This window comes from Ciona robusta, chromosome 3 (genome assembly GCF_009617815.1).
Source record: "Ciona robusta chromosome 3, ASM961781v2".
Taxonomy (NCBI): domain Eukaryota; kingdom Metazoa; phylum Chordata; class Ascidiacea; order Phlebobranchia; family Cionidae; genus Ciona; species Ciona robusta.
In genome coordinates this window covers 11,090,328-11,106,168 of record NC_143237.1, presented here as the reverse complement: position 1 = coordinate 11,106,168, position 15,841 = coordinate 11,090,328, and the positions used below count along the sequence as shown (strand labels likewise).

Genomic DNA, 15,841 nt, shown 5'->3' with positions numbered 1-15,841 from the left:
CCATTGTTTAAACTTTGTGACGTCACCATGGCAACAATCCCACGTGGTTGGTGTATGTTTATTACGTAACAAGCAACTAATTCTACAATTCTACAACAATGCGGGTATTATTGAAAAGTTTTTATGACAAACAAACTAAATATGACGAAACTTCTAAAACAATGAAAAAGTTTATCGTATTATGACGTCACTATCCTCAATTTTATCCAATCATCGACTTAGCGACCAACAGCGCCACCAGCAGGACGTGGTTGTTATGAATATGCTTCTGCGAGATGGCGCTGTTGTACAACCCCTTATTACACAAATCGTCTTCACAACAAACTTTGCACTGAGTTCGGTTATTTGAGGTTTGACAATCCAACTCCGTGTCGTCATCGCTGCATCCTACGTCACATCCTCTGCTGTAACTTATGACGTCATTCTCCTCGTCCTTCCAGGTCTATAGGAGTTACAACAAAGTTACAAATATGTTTCCACCATGGTTGTGCATGTAACGTAAATGATCTCCCATATTTACATGGAAGAACTGTAGTTATCAATCTACGCCAGGATGAATAAGTTACATTAGTTCAAGTTACTGTCTGGATACTAAACTCATTATCAGCGGATGTTTCGGACAGTAACTTGGTGGATAGTAACCTCTTTTACACTGATGATGGACCAAGTTACTGTCTGGATACTAAACTCATGATCAGCAGATGTTTCGGACAGTAACTTGGTGGATACTGGATAGTAACCTCTTTTACACTGATGATGGACCAAGTTACTGTCTGGATACTAAACTCATTATCAGCGGATGTTTCGGACAGTAACTTGGTGGATAGTAACCTCTTTTACACTGATGATGGACCAAGTTACTGTCTGGATACTAAACTCATGATCAGTAGATGTTTCGGACAGTAACTTGGTGGATAGTAACCTCTTTTACACTGATGATGGACCAAGTTACTGTCTGGATACTAAACTCATAATCAGCAGATGTTTCGGACAGTAACTTGGTGGATAGTAACCTCTTTTACACTGATGATGGACCAAGTTACTGTCTGGATACTAAACTCATGATCAGCAGATGTTTCGGACAGTAACTTGGTGGATAGTAACCTCTTTTACACTGATGATGGACCAAGTTACTGTCTGGATACTAAACTCATGATCAGCAGATGTTTCGGACAGTAACTTGGTAGATAGTAACCTCTTTTACACTGATGATGGACCAAGTTACTGTCTGGATACTAAACTCATGATCAGCAGATGTTTTGGACAGTAACTTGGTAGATAGTAACCTCTTTTACACTGATGATGGACCAAGTTACTGTCTGGATACTAAACTCATGATCAGTAGATGTTTCGGACAGTAACTTGGTGGATAGTAACCTCTTTTACACTGATGATGGACCAAGTTACTGTCTGGATACTAAACTCATGATCAGCAGATGTTTCGGACAGTAACTTGGTGGATAGTAACCTCTTTTACACTGATGATGGACCAAGTTACTGTCTGGATACTAAACTCATGATCAGCAGATGTTTCGGACAGTAACTTGGTGGATAGTAACCTCTTTTACACTGATGATGGACCAAGTTACTGTCTGGATACTAAACTCATGATCAGCAGATGTTTCGGACAGTAACTTGGTGGATAGTAACCTCTTTTACACTGATGATGGACCAAGTTACTGTTCGCACTGTCTGGATTGAATTCAACTGTATATGGCTAAGGACCTACAGACATGGGACGTGAGATTTAGACCAGAGTTGCCCCCAACACCCAAGGTATACTATTCGTGTACTTGACCATAATCCAACCCAGGATACCAACGATATTAAACCAACTTACCCAGCAATGCTGGCCGGCCTCACATTCTTGAACTGTAGAATTCCCCGCTTCTTGTTCGACCGCGCAATCATCGGTTGAATTGCATTGGAAGCAAATCGCGACGCCCTGTAACGTCACAATAACAATTTATACGTCAGCATGTTTGATTATTTTACTTAAAATAAATCATGAAAATATTTTTTACCGTTGCGTTACCAGCATCTACGTCATTACCGCCTACGTCATCGGCTACGTCATCAGCTGCGTCATCTTCTTGAGCATACGTCACAAAACCCACGTGACCTACAACAAACCAATTAAAACCCTATATTGTTTAAATATTACGTCATAATGACTTACCTATTAATAAAAGTGACGTAACAATAGTCCACAATAATGTTGATTGTCTCATTGTATTTAGTTCAATGCCAATTGTTTCTAACTCTATGATGTAACAATCAAACAAAGCATAAAACGACTGTCGTTTCCAACAATTCATACAAATATTTCGGTTTCTGCGCCGCATCCGATATTTTCTAAATATATTTTAATCTTTGCTACTTGGCACAAAAGTTGTCATTACTATTTAATAAAGCATTTCTATTATGACATCTCGCTGCCAATTTATGACGTCACTGTCACCTCATTGTTCTCCGTTCTAAACTTCCTATCCCTTTATTACGTCACTATCTACTTTGTCCATTAGTTTAATCAAGAAATTCATCGATTATTAGGTCATGATTGATTCTGTGACGTCACTATGGAACATAATCGCAATATAGCGACAGCAGCGACTAACTTCTACATATGTGGGGGGGCGGGGTACTTGTGCGGGCGAAAGTCGTTTCTAACGTCGACCACGATCGCTCTCCAACGCGAAACATCTATTTATCACGTCACAGTCGTATTGTGTCGTCATAGCAACGACAAGTAAACTGAAGAACCCTCGACGCGACGATGGCACTTCGGGGTAATTTCGTTAATTTCAAACGTAACTGTTGTCGTTTATTACGTCACAACAACAATCACAACATCATTGTCTGAGATATCTACAATCTTATTTCAATATATGACGTGTTAATGTACATTGTGACGTAACATATAAAGTTATTATTCCGAATATTCGTCATAGATAGCTTTGTTACATTGACATTGACATACGGCGAGTCGTAAATTGTGATTGTTCCTTCTTATCCGCATGATGGCGGTAAACAACCTACGTTCTGATTAGGTAATATCGGTACGCGACGTCACTTAAAATCACGTAGCGTTGACGTCATTTAAACTTGTCGCAGGTTTATTATTGTGACGTAACATATGTTTATTATGACGTGGTTGTTCATTTAGAACAAATTGCGATTTTGACGTAATAATCAACCCGTGTTCTAGAACATTTCAAAATATTTTACCCACGTGTCACGTGACATGTTTGTTTACGTCATAATCTTTACCACAAATCATTATTACGTCATAATTATTGCATTATATTTCATTATTGACGTCACAATGAAGTGAATTCGAGAAATCCTCCCAACCAATCAGAGGACTTGTCACGTGATATAAAGATCCGAATAATTTATTAACTAATATATTCATCCGAGGATAATTCATCCGCGCATAGTAATTAGTTCCAATTATGTTTAATTAAACTTAATTGAAACATCCGGTTTAGAAATTCTAGGAATACTTGAATTTATTGTGTTTATACGTGACGTAATAATGAGCATTATGAATAAAGAAACTTATTTCATATTGCAATTATTTTCACACGTTCCCATACCGTTGCAACGTAAGCTAACATAAATATTTACATCAGTTCGAGTGAACTTTAGAACCGAACAAGTTGTAACCAAAAGCTTTTAATATTTTAAACGGTCGCTTCCAAATTATAATGACCATTGTTCAATTATAATGGTCGACTTGACCGGAAGGCTTTACGCGATATCGCTGCTACTGTGACGTCACAAACCTCGAAAACGTACATTATTTGAATATTTTATTACATCATAATATTGTTGATTGTGATGTCATAATGTAACGTTTTTACTCTCGTTCATTTATAAAGTGACAGTGTCATTTATGACGTCACTAAGATTGCTTTTCTTTCGCGCTGTCTAATCGAGCGTTTCACACGCGGTGAGTTGAAGGCGAGGGTTCTAATGTTATTAAGTTTGTCAGCGGTGGTGGTGAGCACAGTATAGCATGTAGCATTCGTATAAGTTTGTCAGCAAGAGGTAGCATTGATGTAATAAAGTTAAAGTTTGTGGTAGTAGATATATATAGGAGGGTTGATGTTGGTAGGGGCACGTTTGTATATGTGCGGCTGAATAAAGGGGGTTGTGACGTAATACAACAGCAAGATAGGTCATAAGTGATACAGTGACGTAACAATATACATTGTTTCCGCAGAATGAAGAATCTAGAATCTTATTTTCTGTGTTTTTTAAATTTCTTGCTGACGTCATCAGCATTTACGCCAGGTAGATTGTTACGTCATAATAATACCTTCTTCGTTGTTTTATTTATTTGATTTATTCGAAGAGATAAAAACAAGTTATTTTATATGACTTAATAATTTTATATTTGTTGGGAACAGCTTGCAAGGAAGGATTATGTCGTCACAATGCAACTTGTGTGGAACGTCCGTACGCGATGGGGGGATTCTACTGCGCATGCGCACAAGATTACCACGGACGGTTCTGCGACAACAGTTAAGTTTCGAATATTTATTCATTTATTATTTCGTCGCGGTTTTGTCGCGACAGGTTTATTGTGACGTAATAAATGCTTGTCGGGGCATGGTACAATCGGTGATTGTGACAAAACAATCATTGCTGTTCTACAAATTGCTTGAACATTGTGACGTCACAACAATGTTATTGTTTGCATCGATTACGTTTTAATGGAGTATTATGACATCACACCCAATAGAAAGTCATGTTCAACCAATTAAAACTTCTAAACCAACCACGTGGTCAATTGTTTACTTAACTTAATTATGACCTCATAGTGATTAGTTTAAAAGCATTGTTGGATTGAATTTGTAAATTCTTGTTCTTTATTGTTACGTCACAAGCATGAGTGTTCAAAAGGTTTTTTTAAATCGATGGGAAATTCCCTAATCTGATAATTGATCAAAACAATTAAAGTTTTAATTCATAGACAGTTAGGCTAAAGTTTTGCTATGACGTCACAATGTATAATTACTATGACGTCACAATACACAGAATTACCTCACGTCCGGTGTTTGAGGGATCGGATAGTGTTGGTGGTGGGGAAGTCCCTGGTGCGAGAAGAAGCTGGGACGGTTGACCGGAAGTTGGTTTACGTAGGTCGCGGTCGACGCGATGAGGCGCGATGTTGGTCACGTGACGTAGGAGATGAACTCGTGGTGACCTTGAATATATTCTCCAACTGTGGAACAAATATTAAAAAGGTGGTCGGTAGATGGCGCTCACACCACCTTACTAACCTCATGCATTACAGAGAGGAAGAAACTTTGTTTATAAAAACCGACTCTTCCTTGATACGTCATCGAATACGTCATCTAGTACGTCATCACCTGATAATTTGGTTCTGCTTGATTGGTCATGCGTGTACCCGCGTAATTACGTCACCTCTCTCCGACAATCAATATCGCCAGCCATTAAGTAAGTTGATGACGTCATTGTTCGTGACGTCAACATGTTAAAAAACCTGAAATATTAAACTGTGGGGTAAATCTTGTTTGCTATTATTACGTAATTTACGACATGATTGCTTCTGTGACGTAACAACCAATTGGTCTCACATTGTTACGTCAAACTTGATTGATTGTTACGTCACCAGCCAACCGGAACGTCAGGTCGCCTACGGTAAATTCATCATCGATTTGAAAATGTTTCCGACCCTTGACCTTTCACCTCTATCTGACCTTCGACCCCCAGCCACCCTGGTTACCGGGCAACGTGTCTACGCACAGGTGCAGTTGATGACGTCACAAAAAGACCTCACCGTGACGTATAAGAGTTGCATAGCAACGAGTGCGGCCGATACAACGGGAGCCGAGTTCACCCACGTACTGGTTGATAGAGGGTTGGTTGTTTATACTCCTATCATGTATTTACTTAACTTAAGATCTTGTGGAAAATATTTAAGATCTAAAACACAGACTGGGTCGCAGCCATTCCAGTTTATAAGCAATCAAATGTTGCGCTTCTACTCGAACAAGATGATGGCACAACCACCATCAATATTATGTTGCAACGAAATCAGCAACATACAAGCTTTAAAATAATCAAAGACAAACGAAACGCATACACTGACTTTACTACAGTACAACTGACAATACAAGGAAACTGAGTAACTTGGTTAATCCAAAGGCGAGAGACGGGGGAATGTAGATTACAAAAGCGCCGGATTTTACCAACACGTTTGCGGGCACAATATCTAATTTTGTAATATTTTCCATCCGCTAGATGTCCCAGCGAGCTGGACCCGACAGTGAATATGGACCAATCATCGCCCAGCAACAAATCGTTGTTTTCGTTCCAGATATTCTCGTGGTCACGTGATCTACCAGTGTACTTGCATTGTGTGGTCGGGGTGTGCAACGTCACATTGTATCAACAGGCAAACGCAATTATATTTTGAAATTATTATTTTTTAGGGGATTATATTTAAAATCGAAACGTTGGTATTAAGTAACTATATATATGGCTTATATTAGCTTAGTTATATAAACTCAAACCTCGTTGACCGTAACAATAATATCTATGACGTCACAGGCTTGCCAACCCACGTGTGATAACATTACGTCATCACCAGCTCGCGTGCGCCGCTCGGTGGACGAAGCGAACAGGGAGCCAGACATACGGCTTGCTATTGGTCCATTCCTAATACGTAACAATCCTTCTATGATGTCACAAAGAGGGCTCGACACCGCCACCAAGCGGTTGGATCCTGCACTGGTTGAAGGTAAAGTCACGTGGTGTTTCATGCTTCAGTTATTTCATCATTATTTTTCCAGAATCCAAAATTCGGATCGAATACGTCATAATGGGCACGATAGCGGCGATCAGCGCGATCTGTATATTTGTCATTTGTGTCGCGATTTATCTTCGACGCAGACGACACAGAACAAAGCATTATGACGTAGATAACAGGCTCCCGCGACGTTTCCATGGAGATCGGGAGATTCGAAGTTTATCGGCGGGAATCGGAAGGTCTTCCTCCAGCAGCAACAACATGCATCTGCCGGGAACAAACTTTTCATAATTTTAATATTTTCTACCTCGTTTTTACGCGTTTTATTATTACGTCACAATACAATGTTTTATACGTGTGTTTACTGAATCGATCCCTGTCTCCCCCGCATTTTAAAAGGTTCGGCGCCTTTGGTTGAGAATGTAAAGCAATGACAAGTTTACGTGTCATAATGAGCGATTGTTCTTAAAGTTTACGACCAGGATAAAAATGCGGTCACGAATGAATGAGCATCAGCACCACGTGACCAGTAGTTGATATTTCGCGTTATATCGATGATTTGTCCATTTTTATCATTTTTTATTTATTTATTTTTCTGTTAAGTCCCGACACGATTCTTCTTGTCTCGTGTTTTCAAATATCCATCAAACAATTTGTATGACGTAATATCATCTACACCTGGTTCATACAAGCCTCGTATCGTGTGAAACCGAAAGCACATATAGTCACTATTCCACTTGTTTCGTATACACTGTAGGTAAGGTATAGTAGTCGTCGTTGCTATACACATTTACAACTGTTATTTTATTACTGTTGGAATATTTTATTTGAATAAAGTGTACCGCAGCATAATAGTCATGCCCGTTGTTACAATCCATGTACGGTCAAATACGAATCAATAACAAAGATATACTCAGATACTTTCGAGTGATGTTTAACACAGACTTAACACTGCCGAGTCGTCTTTATGATCGGGGCCAGATATTCCGAAACGATAATTGGGTTTAGACCCTATGAGACTAGGGATAGCGTTCCACCTACTGTTTCAAGAGACTCGCTAGCAGGGACAATCGAAGCGAGATAATCCCGAGCGACACCTAGTGGGAGGAACACCATCGCCCCAGCTAACTCATTCATTCAACTAATTCCTCCAAATCCACGTTTTGTCCGTTTTTTTCCAAGTTTATGTCCGGCCATGACTAGATATTCTGAAACTTCCAGTCAAATGATTCGTTCAAACTATTTCAAACCAAACATTTTATTTTCACTACTTTTAACACAGTGATAATACTGAACGCTAACAACAAAGTAAAACAAGAATATAAAGATTCTTAGATTCAAGTTCTAGATTTTTAAATAAAATAAATAGTTCATTTCTAGTATTTTAAAATGTTCTAACATTAATTATAGATACCACTCGCATGAAACTTATTAAAATTTGAAAAATATATTTTATCATTTTTATATTAAATACAAAACACTCATAAATCTCAAATATTTACATTTTTTACAAAAATCCTCCCAACTGTGAAACCTTGGACGTTTTACTTAGTGTCGCATAAAATAGCGACGCCCCTTAGTGTCCAATGTTCGGGCACTTGCACCGTGCGTAGCAAGAGCGGGAAAACATACGTAAGGTCGGTACGACGGGGCTTCTTATACACGGGGCAATGGTAGACGTTCATTGACCCCTTCTTGTCATCCTTGTTCGGCGATGCCGTGTTTATGGCGTAAACATGAACCACCGGCATCGATGTGAACAACACTTTCGGTTGCGGTTCAACAAGTTTGACGTTTCTTCGATCCCAACCCGCCCCATCAAGGAACAAACCATATACATATACACCGCCTGTAATGAATGTAACTTATTTATCCTTGTGTTTGTGGGGCAATGGTAGTCGTTATAACATAGGTGTTCTGTTTCATACACCTCGTACCTGCTTATGAGTTACTGCGTATGTAACTTTGTGGGTTATTGTTTTAATTATATAACTGACTTATACCCACCCCCCTACTTACCAATTTCTGCTGGAGGGGGCGATGTTATATCTTCTTTCATCGACTTTGTGACTTCATTATAAAGGACCACGCTGTCCAACGCCCACCCCTTGGCTGTGTGGGCACGCGTAACTTCCTGTCTCATGGCTGTCAAGAAACCCTAAAGAAGGTTTTTGATTTAGTAAACAAACTAGTTTGAAATATATTCGAGGTGGTTTATTATTACAGTTTATGTGAATATTAGTTTTTTAATTTTTCTCGACTTATTCAAACCTTGACCCCGTACCCCCCAACTAACCTGAGGGTTAAAGAACCCGGTCATCCAGAACTGGTTTGGCCTCCCGTCAAATATCCACGTATGAAACTGGATATGTCGTTCCAATAATTCGGTGAACCAGAAACCCAGGGTGGAACATTCCCATGAAATCTGTGGTGGAAGGAGATTGTTGGTTATTTGTGATCAAAATGAAATCACCCAAGCATAAACATGACAGACTAAAGATGAAATTCATGCAGAAATAATACAACAAGTTTTAAACTAAAACATGAAGAAATATAAAAGGCAAAAACACAAGCGAAATGAATTCAGTGAAATATTAACACAAAATTATTGTTGTTATTAGGGTTAACAATAACACAAAATCGATAGTTTTAACTCCACCTTCTGCCACAAGCTTGGAATCCTGGCGTCGTACATTTGGTCCAAGGCGTCTCTAAGGTTCTCACTCATGATGATCGTTCCGTCAATCGCAAGTTTGAGGTCGACGAGGGTCGTACGAACCACAGTTATGACACGCTGCATTCGATCCAATTCTTGACGGAGGAAAATGTTCATTGGTTGGATGGCCCCCATCTTTTGTAAGCGACTTTTCACCTGGAGGGGGGGGTATAAGTTATAAGTTGTTATTATTCACACACTATATATTAGTAGTCTGGTTCTCAACTTCATTGTAACTTCATAGGTGTTAGGGTAATGGGACAACTCTGCCTAAATCCTAAGCCGTCCAACAACAACCATATTCGTATAAAACAGGGACACATTTCCTCCAAGCCAAGTTTGCCGACGATCTCTTTCACGGTAACCGATATTGAGGGACACCCCCCCTCTTTATGAACCACCACACCCACCTCATGCGGAAGAAAGTTGGCCGGCAGTTTCTCCAACATTTCGTCGGCCATCTTGAACACCACGCTCTCCCTCGTCTCCCCGCTTCCCCCGCTCGATTCCTTCGGTTGAATCGAAACAATCGTACCAAGCGCGAGGTTCGCAAAGTTTGTCTGCGATATTCATAAACATAACATATATTTATCTCCTCCATTACCAAAGCAAAGATCAAAATAATCAAAACAACCAAGTGGAGAGCATCGTTAAAAGCAGATGGTTCCAACTTTGTATGTTTTGTAAGTATTGTTTGTTCGGATAATGTTGAAAAAATATTTTACAAAAAAAACAGCAAAACATGATTGAATCTCAATGTACATTATAATATGCAGTATGTGATGTCATAATACCTGGTATGTGATGTCATAATACCTGATATGTGATGTCTGCATTAGGATGAAGTCCCATCACTTCGGGTGAATCAACCAGTGGTAGATTATCGATGTAGGCGTGGTACTCAGCAATGGTCTTGCCTTTAGGGATTGTATAACCTGTGGTATGAAGTGAATATTCAGTGCTTGATAAATAAAGTAATTTGGATGGATGCTCATGACACGGGACTTGGGGTTCAGGAGATGCCGGTCACCCCAATATACCAGGGTGAGGGCAATGTTCACAAACAAATTTAAAAAAATATAAACATGGAGCAGATTACATTTGAAACATAATTAGATCTTGGGGAGAATTACACTGGTTCACGTTCATTATGTAAAGTAGTTGAGTGGGAAACTTACTGAAGGACCCCCCCCATATAAATAAAAACCTCACCTTTGTAAAATTGGAATTTATCGTGGAAAATATGTTCCCCGAACCACACCTTGCAATAAGTATTAAGCAAATGTTTGTCCAGATCATCGGTGACTCGTCCACCAAACTGTATTTCACCCAACATGTAACGAACTGTGTTCCATGATACGCCCTGGTGGGGGGGAGGGGGATAAAATTAAATTCATGAATGAAAATTTCGTTTTAAAAATCCCCAAACAATTATAAGTTAGGTTTTTATGTTTACACACAAGTTATATCGAGAATATTAATCAGCAGTCGTTGCGACAAGACATTCAACATCAACTGAAGTATCAGGATGATATGCAATTGACATAAATGTTTGAATTATTCTGTGATATCGGTTCTTGGAAGTTATTGTGACATCACAGATACCTTCTTTATGTCGAGATCATCGAGATGGTTTTGAACGAACTGGACGCTCGTACTAAAGTCAGCTTGATTGTATTCGTAGGGAATGTTCCAACCAAGGGGGCCGAACTTACGACGTTCTTGTATTGTTGTGTAAAGAAACGCAACGTTGAATAACATTGGTTTCCACTGAGGCATGTTCGAAATATCAAGGAATTCCTGGGATCAAAAAATAATTTTAAACTAAATTGTGGTTTCTTTCTATGCGGGTGAGGAAATATAGTGAGGCCATGGAACCATTACCCGACACCCAGGCTGACAATTTCTTAATAGCTGACAAATTAAACAACCTATTAGTGACCATTGGGTTGAAGTTATCGCCCAAGGACACATACGCCCACAATGGTAGCAGCGCCGAGCCTTGAACCTAACACCCAATTGTGCATCGTAGTTAAACTATGATTTACCAAAGTTCAATAGCCTTGACACGCACAATAGTAGCAATAAACCCCATGAACAACAATAACAAGAACCACACCTGCGTCATTGCTGCGTATGTTCGTTTCAACCCCGCCTTGCACCCTTGGGGGGGCTCGTTGGTGTACTTGATGGAAGATTGGAGAAGATTGATCGGAAACTTTGCGTGAACTTCAGCCGTTATCCAAGTTCGGAACTGGTCGTTGATGCTTTCGTTCGTTTGTAGCTGGGGAGGGTATGGGGTTATGGTGGGGTGTGTATGCGAGTGTTTTGTTGCTATATAAACATGTTACTTGCACATTATGCCCGCTTACAAGTTAACGGCCAAAGACACATACGTCCTCTAGTGAAAGCATTGAGCATTGAACCCGGTATCCTCTGATCAAAGTGTATACCTATTCTATATGGGTGTAGTATTTATGCCAGACCCCAACACCAGGGATGCTTACGTGTGAATGGAAAAGGTTTATATTATTTCTATGTTTCAAATATTCTCGTTGGAACACAATATTCGCACCTGTTCAAGCAGCTCGTCCATATAATCCAACCCAAGATGGCAGTTCTGCAACAACAGCCAACCCCCGTCACCAAAACTTTGCGTCAACAACCTGCGTGCGTGGACCTCCTGCCCTTGTCCCATGGATATCGCTCGGCACGCTGGAGGGGTATGTCGTCAATATATTGGAATATTAAATATGACCATCATAATAGCTATAGTGATTGCATTCAGTTGCAAAAACATGAAAATACACACAAGCTACACTCATGGTTTATAGTTGTTTTGTTGCCGGATCTGGAAGGTAACGACGTCTGTGTTAGAAATATTGGTTTGGCATCAGGTGAAAATGGTGATGGAAAGTTGTGGTCACCGTTCTAATAATGAACAATACTCACGAATTCCCTTCCCCCTCGCCAAGCGCTCGATGTTATCGGTGGGGTCCGACCCCATAGTTAGGAAACATATCATGGGGCTTGTCTTCTCCGATTCTAACAACATCTTCTCGTAATCGAGGAGGACGGCCTCGGTGTAACGCTCACCCATCGTGGATGCGATGAAGTGAAGTGACTGGGGGGGGGGGTTTGATTAATAATTATTCTACCTGGGTGAGATCTAAGGTTAGCACTTTATCGTTGTAGTTGTTACAATCAAAAGTGACAATCCTGAACGAAGCTTTTATTTCAACGGTCGTTCATTATTTATATTAGTTTTACTGAGGTGAAAAAGGGGAAATATAATTTAAAAGTTTAACAGCGTGTCTGTTAAACCAAACACCAAGTAACTTAGTAAGCTGCAAATCAATCAATTAAATGGATAATATTGCGATCTGAAATATATATTATAAACATCTTGTTCAACAATACTTACTTGAGCAGTGATGCGATCGGGACACCAGGCTCGTATCAACAAGAGTTTACGGAAAGTATCGAGTGATGAACTGTAACCTTCGGGTATTGTGGCTTCCTCTGGGGCTTCCTCGTCAAACCAAGCCTTCCATCCCTTAATATCGGGGGGGAGGGGGTTATTTGAACAACCCATTAGTGACCACTGATTTGGTGCAATTGTCATTAAGTGTCTTGCCCAAGGACATACGCAACCACAATAGTTTCAACTTCAAGCCCCGAACCCAGTATCTTCTGATTACAATGCAAGCACAAACCACTGTTAAGCACCACCTACCTTATCGTTCCTGCTTATCTGGTTCAACAGTTGTGAGAATTGTGGCAACCTACTTAGTTGGACGAGGTTTAACCAAGTCATGTCGAGAATCCATTTCTTGGGTTTTGGTTCGCATGCGTTCAAGTCAAGACTTGCACCACCTGTTTAAAGCATGGACAGTGTACCAGGGGATAAAAGACAAACAGTGTACCGTTGGATAAATGGCAAACGGTAAACCGGTTCAAGAACATTCTATTCTATATGGGTGAGGCCTCGTCAACGACAAGACAAAAGACTAAAGGTGGTCCATCACCCCAACACCCAGGTGTTCAGGAATATTGGTCATGTCTCACCTTTAATGAACGTTTGAAACTCAGTATGGCTGATCCTCTCCGTGTTGAGAGCGATCTTCAATGTGAGGAGGAGAACGTAGAGGAACTTGTGTTCCTCATAAAGTCCACGAGATGTATATCGGAACACCTCGTAAGTGAGATACTCGATGATGTTGAGGATTCTCTTGCTCGGGATTGGGGATTTGGAAGATCGGGCGAGGGAGAGGTCGAACAGTTGAAGGAATTGACGAAGGGATGTCTGCATGGGGGGGGGGGTTATTCTTGCGTTGTGGGGAAACGATAACACAGGTGTTGAACATGTGATATTGTTGATTCAGTTACTGTCACTACCGCATGTGTCAAGAACACAATGTTTGTTTACTACCAAATAGAGTTAAGATACGGGTATATACTACTGTAAATATTCTTTGTTTACTATCAAATTGGACGATAAACCTCCCATGTCCCATCTTACCCCACCTACCTGGTACATAACATTGACCAAACTCATTTCCACGATCAGGAAATACAAGATTGACCCTCTAGTGGCCACGGGACGAAACTCCTCACGAGCCGTGTTGATCTTGACTTCGGTATCTGCGGCGATCGTCAGTTTGTCGCTCACTTCTTCAGCTGTTACTTTGGTTGTCTACATGGTTATTATGTTGTTTGATTAACAATACTTAATAACTTGTCATAACACATGCGAATTATCGGTGACATTCCCATATTACAACAAACCAGCTAGGAAACCAATAAACAACCCCACTCCCTCAACTCACCTACACCCCCAACCATACCAACCCTCCTAAACCCCCCACCAACCCTCCCACCCCCCACCAACCCTCCTAAACCCCCACCAACCCTCCCACCCCCCACCAACACCCACCCCACCAACACCCCCCCACCAACCCTCCTAAACCCCCCACCAACACCCCCCCCCCACCAACACCCCCCCCCCACCAACCCTCCCACCCCCCACCAACACCCACCCTACCCACCTGTAGCACTTGTATCAAACTCTCATCCTCCACGAGCGATCCTTGCGTCGATGTAAGTCGGAACAACAAATTATCCTCAAGTTCTTTCATCTTCCGTTTGTTTGCCGTCACTTCTTCCATCAAAGCAACTCGCTCCGATTCAAGTTCCTGTGGTCGGAGGTTTCGAATGTTTGTTTTTTCACAATTTTGGTAAAAAGAAACAAATATTTCAATAGGTTAAAAAAATCTTTTAAAAGATACAACGTTATGAAAAAATCCAATAAATTATGAAATACGTTCGAACCTGTTTCTCGGTCAATATGACTCTCCCGAGCAGTTGATCCTCCAACCCCTTCATGGTCACAGTGAAGTCAATGATAGATGTACGTGCGTAGATCTCAGGTGTGTACACGGGGTTGGCAAGCTTCGTCGTTATGTAAAGTTTGAATCCCTTCATCACGTCAACTTCCTTGTCCCCTACTTTCACCTGGGCACGGTACAGTTTGTTTATTTCTAGGAATATGATACCGATGATCAAATTAATTAAAAGCCACGATTGATTTAGTGGTTTTCAACTTATACCTCCACACCACATAACCACGAACCTTAAAAGTTGATCCTGACTTGATAAAGTTTTGTTCGAGTACATTATCGAGCGCGGGGTCTAATTCCTCGCCCACGTCTTCTATAAGAAGGGGTCGTCCGAGGGACAACGCGTCCTCGAGGTGGGTGCGGAAGTATTTGTGGTTTAGTGTCGTGATCTAGAGGAGACAAATAAATGGTTTAAGAACAAAATTTCCCAATCTAACAACATAATCAGAGCGACAGGACCTCCTGGATATGTTTGCACCACAACTTTTATTTTAAAATGACATTTTCATGAACACAACTGTAAAAGTTTGTGATAAATTGTTAATAATCGGTGTCAGCCTTGTGTACGAGCAAAACCTTAAATGGGACACTTTCAATAAATACGAGAACCCCCACTAACCTGAAGTTCGTTCGCCATCTCCTTATTACGGACCCATATCTTCCCTTGACCTTGTGGATCGATAAGCAGCGGGTAACGAGTCGCTCGTGTTACAATAATACCATTCTGCACCGATAAGTCATCGTTGGGGAGGCCCTCCAAGTTCCACTCGGCGATCGTTACGTTGTCGACCAACATAGAAATCAAGTTAATGTCCTGTGGATGTTCGTGGTTATTGTGTTGGTTGTGTAAGAATGCGGGAATGTGTTCACATCAATACTAATGTTTTATTGTTCTATAAGGGTGAGGTCTCCACACCTGAGACCTGGGATGTAGGTCTATTA

The 15,841-nt window shown here is 40.6% G+C and overlaps 3 protein-coding genes across 4 annotated transcripts in view; 1 reads left to right on the top strand and 2 right to left on the bottom strand.

Annotated features, from left to right (window-relative positions):
* Positions 1 to 39: 39 nt before the first annotated feature.
* LOC149739386 (uncharacterized) lies at positions 40 to 2,353 on the bottom strand. The gene is made up of 4 exons (XM_089875839.1): positions 2,180 to 2,353; positions 2,025 to 2,122; positions 1,841 to 1,945; positions 40 to 442 (listed from the first exon to the last, which is right to left on the bottom strand). Exons 1-4 carry the CDS (start codon positions 2,343 to 2,345, stop codon positions 203 to 205), a joined length of 609 nt encoding a protein of 202 aa, XP_089731965.1. The 5' UTR covers positions 2,346 to 2,353; the 3' UTR covers positions 40 to 202.
* Positions 2,354 to 4,013: 1,660 nt separating this feature from the next.
* On the top strand, positions 4,014 to 7,144 carry LOC149739385 (pancreatic secretory granule membrane major glycoprotein GP2-like). 2 transcript variants are annotated; one of them, XM_089875812.1, is made up of 8 exons: positions 4,018 to 4,299; positions 4,416 to 4,529; positions 5,047 to 5,255; positions 5,306 to 5,469; positions 5,648 to 5,893; positions 6,277 to 6,430; positions 6,586 to 6,775; positions 6,828 to 7,144. In XM_089875812.1, the coding sequence occupies exons 1-8, from the start codon at positions 4,230 to 4,232 to the stop codon at positions 7,073 to 7,075; spliced, it is 1,395 nt and encodes a 464-aa protein (XP_089731938.1). In that variant the 5' UTR covers positions 4,018 to 4,229; the 3' UTR covers positions 7,076 to 7,144. The 2 variants fall into 2 exon arrangements, with proteins under 2 accessions (XP_089731939.1, XP_089731938.1); XM_089875813.1 differs by lacking the exon at positions 5,648 to 5,893 and having other exon boundaries at positions 4,014 to 4,299.
* Positions 7,145 to 8,023: 879 nt separating this feature from the next.
* The window catches only part of LOC149739384 (dynein axonemal heavy chain 5-like), a 40,370-nt gene continuing 32,552 nt past the window's right edge, over positions 8,024 to 15,841 (bottom strand). The window contains exons 71-89 of the mRNA XM_089875848.1: positions 15,519 to 15,713; positions 15,133 to 15,288; positions 14,832 to 15,014; positions 14,549 to 14,695; positions 14,032 to 14,196; positions 13,569 to 13,806; positions 13,237 to 13,376; positions 12,925 to 13,056; positions 12,453 to 12,624; positions 12,076 to 12,215; positions 11,620 to 11,784; positions 11,106 to 11,300; positions 10,713 to 10,863; positions 10,317 to 10,435; positions 9,911 to 10,060; positions 9,444 to 9,656; positions 9,081 to 9,209; positions 8,804 to 8,942; positions 8,024 to 8,633 (exon numbers count right to left, since the gene is read on the bottom strand). Of these exons, the coding sequence (XP_089731974.1) occupies positions 8,329 to 8,633; positions 8,804 to 8,942; positions 9,081 to 9,209; positions 9,444 to 9,656; positions 9,911 to 10,060; positions 10,317 to 10,435; positions 10,713 to 10,863; positions 11,106 to 11,300; positions 11,620 to 11,784; positions 12,076 to 12,215; positions 12,453 to 12,624; positions 12,925 to 13,056; positions 13,237 to 13,376; positions 13,569 to 13,806; positions 14,032 to 14,196; positions 14,549 to 14,695; positions 14,832 to 15,014; positions 15,133 to 15,288; positions 15,519 to 15,713 (3,234 nt within the window). The 3' untranslated portion in view covers positions 8,024 to 8,328. The remainder of the gene's footprint in view (positions 8,634 to 8,803; positions 8,943 to 9,080; positions 9,210 to 9,443; positions 9,657 to 9,910; positions 10,061 to 10,316; positions 10,436 to 10,712; positions 10,864 to 11,105; positions 11,301 to 11,619; positions 11,785 to 12,075; positions 12,216 to 12,452; positions 12,625 to 12,924; positions 13,057 to 13,236; positions 13,377 to 13,568; positions 13,807 to 14,031; positions 14,197 to 14,548; positions 14,696 to 14,831; positions 15,015 to 15,132; positions 15,289 to 15,518; positions 15,714 to 15,841) is intronic.